This window comes from Arachis duranensis, chromosome 5, assembly GCF_000817695.3.
Source record: "Arachis duranensis cultivar V14167 chromosome 5, aradu.V14167.gnm2.J7QH, whole genome shotgun sequence".
Lineage (NCBI taxonomy): Eukaryota > Viridiplantae > Streptophyta > Magnoliopsida > Fabales > Fabaceae > Arachis > Arachis duranensis.
In genome coordinates, this window is record NC_029776.3 from 84767710 (window position 1) to 84787634 (window position 19925).

The 19925-nt window shown below is 34.9% G+C and overlaps 1 protein-coding gene across 2 annotated transcripts; it reads left to right on the forward strand.

The window, feature by feature from the left end:
• The first annotated feature begins 824 nt into the window (after positions 1-824).
• Positions 825-18047, forward strand: LOC107490004 (alkane hydroxylase MAH1). Of its 2 annotated transcripts, XM_052262452.1 has the most exons (2): positions 825-2097; positions 17670-18047. In XM_052262452.1, the coding sequence occupies exons 1-2, from the start codon at positions 857-859 to the stop codon at positions 17962-17964; spliced, it is 1536 nt and encodes a 511-aa protein (XP_052118412.1). In that variant the 5' UTR covers positions 825-856; the 3' UTR covers positions 17965-18047. The 2 variants fall into 2 exon arrangements, with proteins under 2 accessions (XP_052118412.1, XP_015966262.1); XM_016110776.3 differs by lacking the exon at positions 17670-18047 and having other exon boundaries at positions 825-2529.
• Positions 18048-19925: the final 1878 nt, after the last annotated feature.

Genomic DNA, 19925 nt, shown 5'->3' on the forward strand with positions numbered 1-19925 from the left:
GCTTGACAATATTGGGCTGAGATTTAATTTTCTTGGTCATCATGATGAGTCATAGACCTGACTCTTCATAATTACATGTCAAGGGTTACTTCCAATGCAACACTTTCGCCTTCTCAACTTTAGAAAAAACTTGACAATATTGGGCTGAGATTTAATTTTCTTGGTCACCATGATGAGTCATATAGGCCTAACTCCTTAATTATATAACAATCCTGCTAAAAAAATTAATAGGAGTTTAACTAACAACAAATCAACAAATATTTTTAAACTGTATTTTATACTAATTAATTAATTAAAAATTATTTTTAAATTGCACTCTATACTTAAAGTGATAATGCCAAAGTTGATTAATTCATCTCAGTGTACTTTTATTTCATGGAGACAAAGTGCGAACATTATAATGGCCCAAGAAATTATTCATACTATAAAAGTAAAAAGGGGCCTATTAGTTATATGGCGGTGAAAATTAATTTTGAGAAGGTTTATGATCACCTTAACTAAAACTATATCACGTCTCTTTTACTGATGATATTGTGTTTTTTGGTGAGACATCCATAGAGCAGGTGGGTCTAACTAGAGATAATAACGCACTCTTAATGCTTATTGGTTCGTAGTACATACAATAATTGATTTTAATTACATCTCTATCACGCAGTTAGGATAAATATCGTTTGTGACTTTGTGGACTCCATGAATTGCCTAGTAAACACATCATCTTTATATGGACCACCTCTACAATAATTGATAGTGATTAGTAAAAAAAAAATTGACATATATATATATGACATGCGAGAATATATAAAAACACAAAAACATACAACCAACTCATCAAAACACACTTATCTTTGTTGATTTTATGATGATAACAGCAATCTTTTGCTATGTAGCAATAACTGCATCAATATTTTGCTACTTATTATATTATTTTTTCCATAGGAGATTATCTTGCAAGAGTCCTCTCCTAATAGATTGGCCTGTCCTTGGAATGTTACCACAACTATTGTGGAATTTGTATCGGATCCATGATTTCTTAACCGATATTTTGAGACAACATGGGAGAACCGGTGAATTCATGGGACCTTGGTTCACCAAAATGAACTATATGATCACTAGTGACCCCATGAATGTTCATCACATAATGAGCAAGAGTTTCGATAACTATGTCAAGGGCCCTGAATTTCGCCAGATCTTCCAAGTCTTTGGGGATGGTATTTTCGCCACAGATTCCGAGAGATGGAGATACCACAGACTGTTGCTCCACTCTGTTTTCAAGAATAGAAGTTTCGAGATGTTTCTAGAGAAAACGATTCAAAAGAAAGTGGCAAATGATTTGATTCCTGTATTAGAACATGTGGTACACCAACATGTTGAGGTGGATCTACAAGATGTGTTCAATCGCTTCACATTCGACAACATTTGCAACATCATTTTGGGGTATGATCCTCATTGTCTTGCTATTGATCTCCCTCAAGTTATTGCATATGAGAAGGCTTTTAATGAAGCTGAAGAATCCATATTCTATAGACATGTAGTGCCTAAAGGTGTTTGGAAGCTACAAAAATTGCTTCAAATTGGTCAAGAGAGAAAGATGACACAAGCTTGCAAAATATTTGACCAATTCTTATATTCATGCATAGCAACTAAGCGCAAAGAGTTAAGTAAGTATACAAAAATTGACGAGTCTCATGATCATGTTGACTTGCTCACTTCTTTAATGAGAGAAGAAGATCAATTACATGATGATAAATTCTTAAGAGACTTAGCTTTTAATCTTTTTGTAGCCGGAAGAGATACTATAACTTCAGCTCTTACTTGGTTCTTTTGGCTTGTTGCTACAAACCCATTAGTAGAAGCTAAGATTCTTGACGAGATCAAAGAAAATTTTGGGTTCAATAATGATGAAATGAAGCACAAAGTTTTAGGCATAGAGGAGGTGAAAAAGCTAGTTTATCTCCATGGTGCTTTTTGTGAGTCTTTGAGACTTTTTCCTCCTATTCCTTTTGAGAGGAAGCAACCAATCAAATGTGACATACTCCCAAGTGGACATCATGTGAATCCAAATACAATGATCTTACTTTCTTTGTTTGCAATGGGAAGGTTTGAAGAGATATGGGGAAAAGATTGCTTGGAGTTCAAGCCAGAGAGATGGATCTCTAATAAAGGTAGTGTTGTTCATGTGCCATCTTATAAGTTCATTAGTTTTAATGCGGGTCCTAGAACTTGTTTGGGAAAGGACATATCTTTTATTCAATTGAAGATGGTGGCAGCTTCTATTTTGTGCAATTATCATATTCATGTGGTGGAAGATCATCAAGCTATTCCTAGTCTTTCAATTGTACTTCTAATGAAGCATGGTTTGAAAGTTAGGATAACTAAAAGACGGTGCAAGTAATTAGATGAATATAAGTTTTAATTTGTGATGTTTAATTTTAAGAGTTGTAAAAGCTGCTAGATTGTTACTATATAAATGTGTTAATTAGATAATAATTTCTAAATCCTTACATATTTATAGAGTATCTATCTAGTTCATGTTTGGAGAATATGTAGGATAATTTATTCTGAATTTCTATTTAATTTCTCATGAATTCACATGTTCAAAAGTTCTAGAGAGGAATCAAAGTTAGTATTCAGAGCACGAATTAAAACAACGAATAATTGAGTTCATATTATCATATACTGTACATGGAGTTTATTGATTTGATATTAAATATAACAAAAATATTTGATAACAAAACAAAGATTAATTAAAAATAGTTAAAATTTATCTTATTTAAAATATATTAATTATTGTAATAATTAATATATTTTAAATAAGGCAAGTTCTATTTTTTTTTCTCTAATATTACCGTATATATAATCGAAAGTCAAATAAGGTGGGCTAACATACCAGACCAAAAAGCCAAGAAGGGAAGTGAGCATTAGATGATGTTTTTTTGTTTTATGTTACTAGAAATTAATTAAATATTGAAGGGATAGGGTGCTTTTCAATTTCTCTTTGTTTTTTCCCTTTAAAATATATAGCTGCCTTGCTTTCATGTTTTTGAGGTTTTATAAAATATATTTTCTTTTATTTTTTTAGTTTTACATTATTTTCCAACTCAATAAGATAAAGATGAATCTATTATAGATTAAAATTCAATTTAAAAATTTATAGTTAATTAATAAATTATTATATATATAAAAAAATAAAATTTAAACTCTCAATACTATATTAAGAGTTAATTTAAATTTTTGATACTTATTTAAATAGATAAGTGAGTTAACTAGTTGACCAACCTAAATTGGTTAATTTTTTTTTTCTTTTATTAAATTAACTGATAATTGAAAATTTTGAAAATCAGGACTGAGTCTGCAGAAATGGGCCTGATGGGATTGTAGAAAAAAATCTGGTAAGTCCCTTGGATTGAAGCCTCATCATAATGGGAGACTCGCAGTGGAAAGAGTTGCATTATTTGCCAAGTCATTAATAAGGTTCCAATTATACCATTTTTCTTAAAAGTTGAAGCGGATAAGAAGAAATAATATTATAATTATATTTTAAATATATATTTTTAAGTAATAGTTTTATTTTAAGATTTGTTTAATTATTCTTTTTGCGTATATATTTTTTTATTTGTCTTATACTATTTTTTTTAATTAATCAAGAATCAAAATTTATATATTTTAAATACAAAATTCTAATACTATGCCATAAAATTATACTGGCTACTACAAGCGACGATAGAGTGGGATATGAGTGGAGTGACACTGGTTACTACAGGTGACGATAAAACGGTCAAACTATGGCAATTTAACCTTCAGTTTATAGTCGGTCAGTTTTGCACTAATTTTTTATATCTATAAAATTTAAGTTGATGGGAGAATGTACATAAATGGTTGGTTGTATACAATCTAAAACTCGAGTATGTAAGTTGTAAAGTATTATTCGTTAAATGTTGAATAGGATGATTGATGTGTATCTGGTGGAGAAGATTCTTGTGTTACATGAAAGCTATGATGGAAGATGGCACATGATTGTACAAACCTTTTACTGTGACTGAATTCACCCTATATATGACATCTCAACAAATGTTTAGAATGGAAAAAGTTAAGAACCAAGTACACTAATGAGTGAAAATTGAACTGCAACAAAAACCAACAATAACTCACGAACCCCCTTATCCCTACACACCCCACTTAACTAAGTCACATTATATTCATTCGCTGTTTGATCATCAAAACAGGCACATGGTTATTACACCAACAATAAATTGAATTTGGCGGTTCCTCTAAGCTCCACAAGATTTTATAATAAACCGACACAATAAAAATTAAAATTGTAGAAACAAATTAAATCAATAATTTCATGCATGCATCCATCCGTCCTTCTCTCCCACCAACCATCTTATTACAATACATGCTTATTTCGTGGTATAGCTCTTCTCCAAGTAAGAACAAATTATGTAAATTTATTTGTATGTATCTTCTTTGAGATCTTACTATTTAAATATAACAATTGACCAATCATAAACATGGGTCCTGAGGATAATATGAATTACCAATTTACAAGCAATCCAAATTACTTAGTGTTCTGAACAAATAATGGTATCTGTAATAATAGTTAAATGAGAATACGATGTTATAAGATAACGGCGGCAGGTACAAGAAAAAAAATTCGACTGATAAACTCTAATCTAAAATAACACCTAAAAAATATTATTGACTTAAATATCAGAGTGTTTTATAACTTGTTTCCGACTTAATTATGATTTTATCAAAATTAAAATTTCCGATCTTTTTAACTCACCAATTAGTAATCTCTACGCCTAATATGAACACTTAGATCATTCATAATTGCTAGGTAATACAGTAGTATATTATACCTGTTCTTACCTGATTATAGCCGAACTATAGATCGTTCCCGAGCAGTGGTAGGCCGAGCTTATCCTCGAGTTGTAGTATTCCACCACCAGCCAGCAGAGCCAAAGGGGCAAAAGGGGGGAAGTACCTGCAAAAGTACTCCGACGCTCAAGTTAGTTTAGAAGAGTTATTCTTAGAAATTAACGAGTCAAGAAAGGTCTACCTTTACCGATTCTTCTTGATTGCTTTTTATAACCGAGATACTGTAACAGTCATATTCCTTAACTTACCGTTTAAGGCATAAGGCCAGTTATTGCCATAAACTCGGCTCAAGTAATTTGTCGGTTACCAAGACGTTTTCCGAGCTATAACTCGTAACCGATGTATAACGGTCGTATCACAGCCCCCAAGCTTGGCCTGGATTTAGATGAGGCAGGTTGAGCTTTGAAATTAGATTTTGACCGAGTTATAGCTCGGCGCAAGGAGCCCCCAGTTCAACTTGACTTATCTAGTGGGGTGTATTTATTACAGTATAGCAAAAGTTACTGGGACAGTTAATGATGATACCTGTCCCTTCAATGCAGGTGTGAGTTCCAAGGTGTAATTTATACCATTGAATGTGGTTTTAAATGAAGGGTCAAGATTAAAACTTTGGAATTGAAAACGGTTTCTGAAATGAGTGGCTTAGAAAGTGACGCTTAGGTACTTCCGTGTGGGGGTTCGAGAGCTTTAGTCTCTTTGTCTTCTGAAAGCGGTTTTTAACTATGAGCAAAAGAGGTTAGAAGTTCTGCTCTCTCCCTTCTCTTCATTTCTTCTTTTCTCCGTCTGATAAGTAAAATGGGTGATTCGAAAGTAAAGCTACTGCCTAAGGTAGAAGACGATGGATCGTATGGTTGGGTTGGTGAGGATGTGAAAATAAGGGCCTCTCTGTTCTTTGATGAAGAAAGTGTTAGAGCAATATCTTTAGAGAAAGTAACGAGGCCCGGTTTTCACATCGAACTGATTCCGTGTAACCGTGTGGATAGGGTTTATCACAGAAAAAAGGATTTTGAAAGTTTTTATTTGTATAGTTGTATCCTTGAAGAGTTGTTTGTGAAATTACCGTTTTCAAAATTTGAATGTAATATATTGAAACAGATGAACTGTGCTCCGTCCCAGGTTCATCCTAACGGATGGGCTTTTATAAAGTGTTTTGAGGTATTAATGGAGTTCCTGGGTATTGAACCTGAGGTAGAGCTTTTTTTCTCACTTTTTCAAGCAAAAGGTGTTTGGAAAGGTGTCTGGGTAAATTTGAACAGTACACCCGGATTTGCTGTTTTTAAATTATACAAATCCTCTTTCAAAGACTTTAAAGAGATGTTTTTTAAAGTGAGGTCGGTGGAGAAGGAATTTCCGTTCTATTTGGACGAGAATCTCGGCGAACAGTTTCCTCTTTTCTGGTGTTGTCATCCTAATCACATTTTGGGCCCTGAACTAATTTCGCCGCGGAATGAATGTATTATCAATTTTTTAATGGAGATGGTTGATCTGGGCGGGTTGATATCTGTCTCTAACTTGTTGCCTTGGGAGGAAAATAGGGCTTCAGTAGTTGAATATTTGGGTAAGGGTTTGTTGATTATATGTTCTGTGTTAAACTCTGATTGCTAAGAGTTTTGTTTTGTTGTTTTCAGGTGGTAGATATCCTGGGGTCTCAGCGTCGAGTATGAGGGCTCGTTTTAAGTTAAAAAACTTTGAAGGTTCCTCCTCTAACCTGGAAAAAGTGGAAGGGGAGGTTGAGGTGAATCAACCGATTCCGAGAAAGAAAGGTATCGTGTTTAAGAAGAGAAAGTCCGAAAACTTGGAGGAGGGGAAAAAAATGGTTGAGCTTGACGAATTGGCGAATTTTATCGTGAAGCAAGAGAAGCTCCACTCGTTTGAGGAAGAGGGTGATGGTTCGTCACTGTGGGACAAGAATTTTCCTTTTAATGTGGTGGCGGACGAAGTTGTGCAGTCTGCTTCTGATGTTACTCGTATTGATGAAGTAGGAGATCTTGGAATAGACCAATTCATGCAGGTCTGCTGTGTTGTAAAATTTTATTATATATATATATATATACTTTTTTTTTGAAGCAATTAATTGGTTTTGCAATAATGCAGGTTTTGGGCTTTCGGCTGGCCAGCATTGGTCGGAGCCAGGAAAAGAGACATAGAAAAATGTTACAATGTGCATCTGAGAGCACAGAGTTAAAAGGTCAGCTTGAGACGAAAGAGAATATGCTTTCCGAGCTTGAGAATGAGTTAGCTGCTGTGAAAGAGAAATTGAAGGTCGAGAAGGAAGAGCATCAAAGTGTTTCTGAGGCTTTAGAGAAGAAGAAGGGTGAATTGAGTACTATGAGTGAACAAATCGTCGAGGTTACGATGAAATTGAAGCAAATGGAATCTAGTCGGCAGACTGATGTCCTAGATGCTTTTGCAGAAGGTTTTGAACGTGCGGTAATTCAGGCTAAGTTTTTGTTTCCTGGCAGCGATTTTACTGCCATGGATCCGAGTAAAGTAGTTCGGAATGGTGAGTTAGTTGACGATGAAGATGAAGCTGAAGAAGGTGACGATAATTTGGCTGACTAAGATATTAGGCTGCATTTTGGGTTATCTTTTTGTTTGTTTTAAAGTGGAATGATGTTATTCCTGTAAGAACTGTTTTTTTGTTTGATGATTTACGTATAGCTGTTTTGGCCATTATGGTTTTGGCGTTGCTTATTTTGTTATCTGATATATCCGTTGGATTAGGATGTGGTTAATCCTACTTTTATGTATTCCCATCTGAGGGTCTGATTAATTTGACATGCTGATTAAGGTTTTATCAGCGGCGGTTTGCGCATGAGTTATCAATGCGACTTAAGGTTTGGCCGATGATATATAGATGTGTATATTGCCAGATCGTAATGAGAGACAATGGATACGAAATATGTAGAATTATATATAGATATGCTAAAACAAATTTTATTTAGTGCAGTACCTTTACAATTGAGATAGGTAAGCTAGCCTCGTTAAAACCTTCTTGAGCAAAACCATATATGGAAAAATCTCAAGTTAGGAAAAAGAGTACTAGCGTGCTGCACCTTTGTTAGCTGTAGTATTTCTTCAATGAGGTAACATTCCAAGTGCTAGGAAGTGTTGTTCCATCTAGTTCCTCTAGCTGATAGGCACCTTTACCGATCACTTGACGTACTCTATAAGGTCCGTCCCATGTTGCGGCGAGCTTGCCGTGGGAAGGTGGCTTGCGGGCTGTTTCAGTTTTTCGTAATACCAAATCGCCTTGGTGGAATGATCGTGGCCTGACAGTCTTGTTATGACGTTGAGCTATTCGTTGTTGCAATGCTTTTTGCCGAATTGTGGCTATAGCGCGGACTTCCTCGATCAAGTCAAGCTCGGCCCGGCGTGCTTCATCATGGGCTTTATGTTGTGTTCTCAAGGAGCTTTGTGATATCTCAACCGGAATCATTGCCTCTGATCCATACACCAAACGAAATGGTGTTTCCTTTGTTGTTGAATGTACCGAAGTATTGTATCCCCATAAGATCTCCGGAACAAGCTCGGCCCAAAGGCCTTTAGCGTTGTCGAGCTTCTTCCTTAGAGCTTGGAGGAGGACCTTGTTGGCAGCTTCTGCTAAACCATTGGATTGAGGATGTTCTACTGAAGAAAAGTGTTGTTTAACTTTTAAATTCTGCAAAAAAGTCTGAAAATTATGGTCTATGAACTGGCGACCATTATCAGTCACAATATGTTGAGGTATACCGAATCTACAGATTATGTGCTGCCAAACAAATGATATCATTTGTACCGATGTAATTCTGGCTAGAGGTTGAGCTTCAATCCATTTGGAAAAGTAATCGATTGCCACAACTAAAAATTTTACCTGTCTGGGTGCGTGGGGAAAGGTCCGAGGATATCAATTCCCCATTTATGAAATGGCCAGCTTACCGTTGACTGGTGTAGCTCTTCGGCTGGAATATTAAGTACCGGGGCGTGCTTTTGGCAGTGCTCACAAGCTCGGACTTTTTTCTGGCTATCTTCCCATATGGTCGGCCAATAAAAACCTGCACGGAGAATTTTGCGTGCTAAGCTTCTGGCGCCTGAGTGTATTCCACAGATGCCCTCGTGGACTTCGGCTAGGGCTATTTCGGCCTCGGATCTGTCTAAGCATTTTAATAATGGTCGAGAGTAGCCTCGCCTGTATAATTCGTCATTCAATAATGTAAAAAATGATGCTTGTCGTTTAAACTTTTTAATGTCTTTTACTTCTAGCGGAAATTTAGCATTTTTGAGATATTGGATGTATGGCTTTTGCCAAGAATCATCGGATTGAAGGTTGCCGATCATATTTATGCTCGGCTCCTGTAAAGTTGACTGCAAAAGTGAAGCGTTATGCGACTGACTAGTAGCTAACTTAGATAGTATATCTGCCCTATGATTCTGATCTCTTTCTATGTGGGTAATTTCGATGTTGGAAAAACGAGTAATCAGTTTATTAACAATTTCAAGATATTTTAGTAGAATAGGATCTTTTGTCTGGAAATGCTGATTTACTTGTTGAACGACTAACAAAGAATCACAATAAACATGTAAGTTAGTGACTTGCAATTCAATTGCTAACCTGAGCCCTGCAATGAGGGCTTCGTATTCAGCCTGATTGTTACTGGCTTTGAAGGAAAACCGAAGAGAATGTTCAAATATGACTCCCTCAGGGTTTTCCAGAAGTATCCCTGCACCTGCTCCTTGTGGGTTTGATGCTCCATCCACGAATAGCACCCATTTCTCGGAATCCTCATTTTGGGTAGGTCCTGTAAATTCAGCAACAAAGTCAGCTAAATACTGTGACTTTATGGACGACCTAGGTTGGTAGTGGATATCGAACTCGGAAAGTTCGATGGACCATTTGATCAATCGTCCGGCAAGCTCGGGTCTGGCGAGTATTTGGCGTAATGGCTGAGACGTCCTAACATTGATCGTGTGACTCTGAAAATAGGGACGAAGCCTTCTTGCTGAAAAAACGAGGGCGTAAGCCAGTTTTTCTAACTTCGGGTAACGAAGCTCGGCGTTCTGGAGTGATTTGCTCACAAAGTAGACTGGCTGTTGAGTCTTATTGTTTTCTGCAACAAGGACAGCACTAACTGATATGTCAGTGATAGATAAATACAAATATAAGGGCTCACCGACTTTGGGCTTTTGTAAAACAGGTGGTTTAGAAAGGAATTGTTTTAAGCTTTGAAACGCCAATTCACAGTTTTCATCCCAGTGAAAAACTGTGTTTTTTCGTAAGCAGTGGAAAAAACTCGCCGATTTGGATGCTAAACATGGCAAGAATCTGGACAGTGCTGCTAGTCGTCCTGTCAGTCTCTGCACTTCCTTTATGTTTGTTGGGCTGCTCATATCTAGAATCGCCTGACATTTCTCCGGGTTGGCCTCAATTCCTCGGCTGGTCAGAATAAATCCGAGGAATTTTCCACCTTGGACACCAAAGGCACATTTTTCTGGATTAAGTCTCATGTTGTAAACTCGAATTTGACCGAATATCTCAGTAAGATCGTCGACATGGCTCTCTCCGATTTTTGTCTTGGCGACCATGTCATCAACATACACCTCAAGATTTCTGCCGATCTGTTGGTTGAAGACTTTATTCATCAGCCGCTGGTATGTTGCTCCTGCATTCTTTAAGCCAAAGGGCATGACGTTATAGCAATAGTTACCATATTCAGTAATAAAAGCGGTTTTTTCTTGGTCTGATGGATGCATAAAGATCTGGTTGTAACCAGAATATGCATCCATGAAACTCAATGTACCATAACCACAAGAGTTATCTACTAAAGTGTCAATTGAAGGTAAAGGATATGCGTCCTTTGGACATGCTTTGTTTAAGTCAGTGAAATCAACACACATACGCCATTTACCGTTATGTTTTTTTACCATTACTATGTTGGCTAGCCAAGTCGTGAATCTGATTTCTCGTATGAAGTTCGCATCTATTAGCTTTTTAGCCTCGTCCATGGATGCCAGTCTTTTTTCTGTGCCGAGGTTTCTTTTTTTCTGGGCTACTGGTCGGGCTGCCGGATTAATGGCGAGCTTATGCGTGATAACAGAAGGGTTAATTCCTGGCATGTCCTCTGACGTCCAGGCAAATAGGTCGGTATTCCGTCGTAGGAAGTTGATTAGTTTGTCTTTCTCTTCGCCCTGCATGGTTGTACCAATAAAGGTGAATTTGGTTGGATCATCTGTCAAGGTAAGCTTTATCAGCTCTTCATTGGGGAGAGGGCGATCTTGAAGGTCGGCTCGAAGATCCAGGTCGGTAAGCATTGGCTGTTCTGCGCCTATGGAGTTTACACGTCTGTCGCTATTTCTCTTGATGGGCTTTAAACTAGTGTTGTAACAATGCCGAGCATCTTGCAGGTCGCCATGGACGATGGCTACTGTATCATCCTGCAGAGGAAACTTGATACAAAGATGGACAGTAGATACAATTGCGGCAAACCTGTTTAAAAAGGGTCGCCCTAAAATAAGGTTGTAAGGGCTGAAACTGTCAACCACCAGGTATTGAATATCATGTGTTCTAGATACAGGTTGTTCACCCAATGTGGTTTGTAACCATACTGAACCCATGACTGGGACTCGTTCCCCTGAGAAGCCGACCAGGTCTCCTACAGATGGTTGTAGAATGTTAGTACTTAATTTCATTTTTTCAAATGTAGTAAAGAATAAAACGTCGGCGCTGCTGCCTGGGTCCAGCAGTACTTTCCGAACTATTAAATCTCCCAGCTGGATGGAGATGACGACAGGGTCATCAAGATTCGTGTCATGAGCATGATAATCGGTTGGAGAAAACGTTATCTCAGGTGCTTTTTGTGTCAGCCGAGGATTGTTGGTCGTATCCGCCAGGGCGAGCATGGCTCTGTATGTGCGTTTTCGTGCCGAGCTTGTGTGTCCTCCTCCTGCATAGCCCCCGGAGATGCAATTAATCACGCCCCGGGGTTGAGTGGGAACTTTCTCCTTGTCTTTCGATGGACTTGTTACCGAGGATGGTTCCGCGGCAGAAGTTGATCTCTTTTGCATGTGACCTACAATGAATTTGTCAAGGTGTCCCTGCCTCGCTAAACGTTCGAGGAGATCTTTAGCGATCATGCATTCATCGGTTGTATGACCGAACTTCTGATGGAACGTACAATACTTGGATTTATCAACATTTTTTGGCTCTGGATAACTCCCGGCTTTCCGTGGAGGTTTGATCAGCTTGGAGTTTAATATCTCCTTGATAATGTCGTCTCGTTTGGTGTTGAACTGTGTGTATGACTCGTATCGGGGTACTGGCTTAAAGTTCTTTCTACTTTCTCGGGGCCTCTCGTCGTCTTTGGCAGTTGCCGACTTTTCTGACTTCCGAGCTTGACGGAGTTCTTCGATGTCTATCTGTCCTTTGGCTTTCTCACGGAACTCGGCCAGGGTTCTTGGTTTAGCTACCGCGATAGCTTCCTGGAATTTTCCTGGGCGGAGCCCACTCTTGATGGCATGTAGGTGGACCTCAGGATGAAGGTCGGGGATCCTCATCGCTATCTTCGTAAAACGGGTGATGTAGTCCTTCAGGCTTTCTTGAGGGCCTTGTTTAACAGTTGTCAAATAGTCCGAGTCATGTAGGTAAATAGCGGATGCTGCAAAGTGATCCTCAAATTGCTTTGCCAGTTCCTGAAATCGGGAAATAGAATCTGCAGGCAAAGAGCAAAACCAGTCAAGTGCAGGACCATCTAAAAAAGAAGGAAAACAACGGCATAGAATAGGATCAGATGCACCGTTAACAATCATAATTGATCGGAATTTCTTAATATGTTGTTTTGGGTCTCCCAATCCATCATAAGGAGTTAACGTTGTTGGTAGAGTAAACTGCCTAGGTAGCTGGAAATTCATGATGTCCGCCGTAAATGGTCCTGTGGAATTGTCAAGCTCGTCCCTATCGGTTTCGGCTCTTTTTTCGCTGTCATGTGGACCGCCGCCTTCCTCATCCTGAGGTGTCTCCGAAACATGTGTGCGGTGTTCCTCGTCATTATTCCGCTCATTATGATCGTTACCGTGTTCAATGCGGGCGTTGATTAATTGCTCGATCTGTTGTTGCATCTGTTGATTCTCGTTTCTCATGTGCTCGTTGGCCTCAGCCATGCGCTAATTTGCCTGCTGAAGCTCAGTCACCATACGAAGCAGCTCGGATGGGGTGGGAGGAGGTGCGTCAGCCATCGTCGAGGTATTTGGGGCCTGAGAGAAAGGGACTTCAAGCTTCGGGCCCCACGGTGGGCGCCAAATGTTCTTGCCTGATTATAGCCGAACTATAGATCGTTCCCGAGCAGTGGTAGGCCGAGCTTATCCTCGAGTTGTAGTATTCCACCACCAGCCAGCAGAGCCAAAGGGACAAAAAAGGGGGGGAAGTACCTGCAAAAGTACTCCGACGCTCAAGTTAGTTTTGTAGAATTATTCTTAAGAATTGTTTAGTCAAGAAAAGTCTACCTTTACCGATTCTCCTTGATTGCTTTTTATAATCGGAATATCATAACAGTCATATTCCTAGACCTGCCGTTTAAGGCGTAACGGACGTAACCGATTATAAGGCCAGTTATTGCCATAAACTCGGCTCAAGTAATTTGTCGGTTACCAAGACGTTTTCCGAGCTATAACTCGTAACCGATGTATAACGGTCGTATCAATACCAAATAGAGTAACGTAGGTGATCCAAGTAATTTAATTGAAGATAACCAATAATTTAGGTCTCTGTATTAAATGCTGGACTCTTTGAATGTTCCAGCGAATGACTTTTCTTTCTCCTTTTTCTAATCATAGGCCTCACTACCAAGGTATCTATCGATCAATTAATAAAATCGATTAATTTTTTTCGTTACAAAAGGTTTTTTTTAAAGAGATAAGAGAAACATGCCAAAACACTTACAGCGTGTTTGGTAACCACCGTTTGAAGGAAAAAAACACGTTATAACTTTTTGAAAGTTTCACTTTTTTGTTGGCTAATTTTTTTCTCTACAAATACAGAAGTGATTTTGTTTATAAAATCACCTTTACAAAAACCAATAATTTCTAGTTTCTTCGTTGCACTAACGTGCTTTTAGTCAATACCTTCAATATTTATTTTTCTTTTACCAACTTTATCCTTTATATGTATTATTGCATTATTTATAAAATTCTTATCATTTCTCTCTATATGAACTCTTTTTTTTATTATATATTATTTATATTTTTTATTAATTTTTTATTTGACATTATATATTTTTATAGTTATAATTTTTGTGTATTATATTTATTATTGGGTAAAGTAAATTAAATAAAAAAATTAATTATAAATAATAATAGTTAAAAATTATAATATACTAAAAAAGAGTACTAAGAATATTAAAAATATACTATATAAAAAATATATTTAAAAAAAGTATAAAAAAATTAAACATGTATATAAAAATAATATTATAATTTAATGTCATGTCCTTTTAAGTAATTATCTATCTAAAAGTGATTTTAACTAATATTATCCAAACAATATTTATTTTATCAAAATCAATTTTGATAAAAAATTGCCAAACATAAATCATGTTAACACAAACTTACTTTTATCCAAAATCAATTTTATAAAATAGCTTTTATTCAAACTCCAATTTGACCAACCACAATCCAAACACACACTTAATCATAAGATGTACTTCACTTCCACAAATAAACAAAAATTGAACTCCTAACCGTTCCTTAATAAAATAAAATAAAATTGAATTAATCACATAATATAATAATTAACCTAAGGCACAAGATTAAGTAATATAGTATTTAACTATTTATCATATATGTCTAGTCACCAAAAATTTATCATATATGTCTCACTTAAAACATCATTTGTGGACAAGATGAATTGTCTAGTAAACATCGCACTTTTAATTCATAGGGCCAGTATAGTACACTTAACGATTTAGATTTGTTTTCCAATAAATCAAATCCAACAATAACGAGTTTTGCCAAGCCACATCATCATATGAAGTAGGGGTGCATATGGACTGGTCCAGCCCGAAGATCTAGTTCGGTCTCAAATATTTTAGAGACTAATTTAGTGTGATTTCACTGAATTTAGGGTCAGGTAAAGATTATAAAAATAGACTCGGTCATTATTTTGAGTCGGGTCCGAAGCATAACTCGGGTTACTCGAAGTTGGCCTGGTGATTCGGTCATCATGCACAATTAATATTTTGTGTTATTAGTAATCGATTATGGCTATTCTTATGTGGAATTTAAGTATTGTAAATTTTAATATTTTGTGTTATTAGTTATTATAAGATTATAAGTTAATGTTTTATATTTAGAATGCATAAGATTTTAGACTAATGCATAATATTGTATTATTTGTATTGATTTAAATATTTGGTATTATTAGATAATTATTAGTATTAATTGTGATTATACTTTAGTATTGGTTGTGGTTATGCTTTAATTTTAAAGAAGGGTTGGTTCTTATTATATTTTTCTAAGTAAATTTTACCTTGTCAATTAATGGTTGAAGTCTTGAAAATTTAGATTTTTTTACATGCTAGTTAACAAGAAGATATCAACGTAATGTAATGTTACTGATCCGATTTTTACCCAGTTTTTATCCGGTATAATTGTGGCCCGAAAGTGTGTTGGTTTCATCGGGTTTAGAGTCGGATTCGAATATAATAAATAGACCCGTGTATATTTCGGATCGGATCTGGATCACATCAAACCCGACTTCACCCAACCCATATGCACCCCTAATCTGAAGGAATGTGGAAGCTTTTCCAATATCCAATATATTTAATCTAACGTGTGCTTTAAAATTACAAAAATGTTATATGCAAAAAAAAAATTTGCGAGGTAAAGAATGACTTTTGTAAATAATATGAATAATGGATTTTAAAATTAATCCAATAAAATAAAAAAATATTCTACCTAAAATTATCTCTTAAACCTTAATATTAAGATAACCATCTGTATATCTAGTGAACTAAACATCCAATCATTATTAATTGTGCATGAGTAAATCGAATCAAATGAGAATAGGTAGACAATGAGAATATTATACAATGTGAACAATTGATATGTCGAATATTTAATTTAATATATATTTTATATTTTATTTAATATTTTACAGCATAATTGATTTGATAAAATCTTTAAAGCACACATTAGATTAAAACTAAGTCTCAAGCAGCTTCTTTTGCCGAATTCAATATAATATCCATCATTTTTAATCAAAAATGTTATTTATTTTTTAGAATTTTGTCTTTTGGTCAATTTTTAAAAAAATTTATTATTATTTAATTAATTCAAAATATTTATTTTTACGTATGAGTTATTTAAAAAATTAAAAAATTATTATCTTTTCTAAAAATTAAATAAAAGACAATTTAAAAAATATGTAATTGGACTGTTTTTGAATACCCTAGAATATTATCATTATATTCTTTATATATAGGGATACAAGAATAACAACACTACTACAAAGACAAACACAAACATCAAACAACATAAACATTCTCAAATTATTTTGTGATGGCCATATTTTTCTATTTTGCAACAATGGCAGCACTACTTTGCTTCCTCTTACACTCCTTTCATAGGAGACTATGTTGCAAGAGCCCTCTCTTAATAGATTGGCCTATTGTTGGCATGTTACCAATAGTGTTATGGAACTTGTTCCGGATCCATGATTTCATAACCGATGTCTTGAAACAAGAAGGCAAAACCGGCGAGTTCATGGGACCATGGTTCACCAACATGAACTATTTGGTCACTAGTGACCCCATCAATGTTCATCACATAATGAGCAAGAGTTTTGACAACTATGTCAAGGGTTCTGAATTTCGTGACATCTTCCAAATTTTTGGAGATGGTATTTTTACCACGGATTCGGAGACTTGGAGGTACCATAGATCTTTGCTTCTTTCTTTGGTTAAGAATAGAAGCTTCGAGATCTTTCTAGAGAAAACGATTCAGAAGAAGGTGGAAGCTAGCTTGATTCCTGTATTAGAACACGTGCTACAACAACGTGTTGAGGTTGATCTACAAGACATCTTCAATCGCTTCACATTCGACAACATTTGCAACATTGTTTTAGGGTATGATCCTAATTGTCTTTCTATTGAGTTCCCTGAAGTTGCATGTGAGAAGGCTTTTAATGAAGCTGAAGAGTCGTTATTCTATAGGCATGCTGTTCCAAAGAGTGTTTGGAAGCTTCTAGAAAGGCTTCAAATAGGTCAAGAGAGAAAGATGAGTGAAGCTTGTAAGGTGTTTGACCAATTCATATACTCATGCATAGCATCAAAGAGAGAAGAGATAAGCAAGTACAACAAAAGTAGTCAAATAGATGAAGCTCAACTTGACTTGCTTAGTGCTTTGATGATGATGAGAGAACAAGAACAAGAAAAGGGTCAAAGTCAAACATTATTAGTCAATGATGACAAGTTTTTAAGAGACTCAGCTTTTAATCTTTTTGTGGCTGGAAGAGATACCATAACTTCAGCTCTTACTTGGTTCTTTTGGCTTGTTGCTACGCACCCATTAGTTGAAACCAAAATTCTTGATGAAATCAAAGAAAATTTTGGATCAAATAATGATGAAATGAAGCACAAAGTTTTAGGCATAGAAGAGGTGAAAAAGCTAGTTTATCTCCATGGTGCTCTATGTGAATCTTTGAGGCTATTTCCTCCTATTCCTTTTGAGAGGAAGCAACCAATCAAAAGTGACATACTCCCAAGTGGACATCATGTGAATCCAAATACAATGATCTTACTTTCTTTGTATGCAATGGGAAGATATGAAGAGATATGGGGAAAAGATTGCTTGGAGTTCAAGCCAGAGAGATGGATCTCTAATAAGGGTAGTATTGTTCATATGCCATCTTATAAGTTTATTAGTTTTAATGCGGGTCCAAGAACTTGTTTGGGAAAGGACATATCTTTTATTCAATTGAAGATGGTGGCAGCTTCTATTTTGTGCAATTATCATATTCATGTGGTGGAAGGTCATCAAGCTATTCCTAGTCACTCAATTGTTCTTTTAATGAAGGATGGCTTGAAGGTTAGGGTAACTAGAAGATGCTTGTTTTGATGTATGATCTATTTGTTTTTTATTATTGTTAAATTTTATTTCTACATAAATAATAAAAAGTATCTTAAGATATTTTTAACTCAGTAATCTTAGAAAGATAAAAACAATTAACTTAAATAATTTTATTTTATTTTATTTTATTTTAGTATTTATTTATTATAACGTACATTAAATAAAATAAAAATAATAAATTTTAATAATTGTTTATTAATATTTTTTTGTTACTTATCGTATAATTAATTATCTTTGTAACTTTCACGTCAAGTTAAAACTCCATTATGGAACTTATTTGGCTTATTTATTGTAGTGTGGGACTGCCCTAAGTTAAAAGTTGAATTTAGTTATTTAGGTATTGTGTACCCTAGAAGGAAGTGTTACAATAATTGGTGTACATTTTGATACTATTTATTAATATCTAGCTAGCCACCTTTAATAAGAAAATAATTAAAGGTAAGTCTCAAGTATTTTTTGCTTTTAAGCTACATGAAAAATTGATGGAAAAGTTGAATGGCATTGCATCATTGTAAACCCTTCCTACATCAAATTACATGGTGTATATTACTCTTAGCACTCGTTACTATTTTACTTAATGTGGACACGATCCAAGTAAAATTTAACATCCCATGCATATAACGTAACTATGGATAGAGTGCTATTGATATGTCACATATTACCCTTTATGTATATATACAATTCACTTTTTTTTTTATTATTATTATTGTTCAAAATTATATATTTAGGTAAAGAATCTATATATAGGTGTTGATTCACCAAATGCATTATTGATTGATCATTAATCAATAAGGGGTGGCCTTGGGACAGTTTATGAGCAACAACCCCACCTTTGGTTAATTGGTTTCCACAAATTCAATATGCTCATCAATTGATATTATCAATAGTGGTGAATGAAATTGTCAAATTGATTCAATATATCATTTAGTCTTTTTTTTTTTTTGCCATGTTCATTAATTAAAAAATATAAAAAATTAATTTTTAGTTAATCAATATTAACTAATTTTTTTAAAGTTTATAATTTAAAATCTAAAATTAAAGTTTATGCTTTAAACTCTAAAATTTAAAATAATTAACTAATATTAACTGAAAAAAAAAGTTATAAGAAGTCTAATCTCTAGTAGTGACAACGTGTCTAATCTCCAGCCACTTTATTTTTAGGTCTTGAATCTTCAACGAATTAAATTTCTTCAATCCCCATTATTTATCATAAAAGAAAAAAAAATCTCACCTGATCAACTACCCTCGCTACAATAAAAGCTAGATGCAATCATCCAAAGTGAAGAGAATTTATTATTCCTTTGGTTATAAATTGATTTCATTTTTACTTTTAAAATGTATATCTATATATTAATTTTTAATATATTAAAGTGATAAAATAATAATTACTTTTGAACAAAAGGAATTATTTAATTTATCTTTGTTTATCATGTTAAACTTTTAAAATAAATAATTTTACGACAAAAATAACACTCAATTCATGCAAACTTGTGTGAGAGAGATGTAAATATACTTAAGAGTATACCATAAAATTACTTATTGCAAAATTTATTAAACTATTATATAGAGATATATAGTAGTTTAAAAGGAATAATAATTTAAAAATATATTAAAAGGATATATTTAATACACTTCTCTCTTGATGCATGGAAATTTAAAAATGATGTCAAGATTCAGTTGAAACTTGGATCATCAACTCAATGGCTATCAATTGTAAAAGTTGGCCTTGCATACACAGGATGTAAATTAAAGTTTGTAGGATTTTATATTCATCAGTGATGATTCGACTAATAAAATTAGGGTCCATCTACTGTACAGATGTACTTTTGTACAGATTTACAGATTTTTGTTTTTTATTAATTTAAAAACGTGTCACTAAAAGTGTTACTTAAAAAGAAAGTGTTACCCTTAATCGTTAACTTGGCTCTGATACCAATTTTTAAAATGTA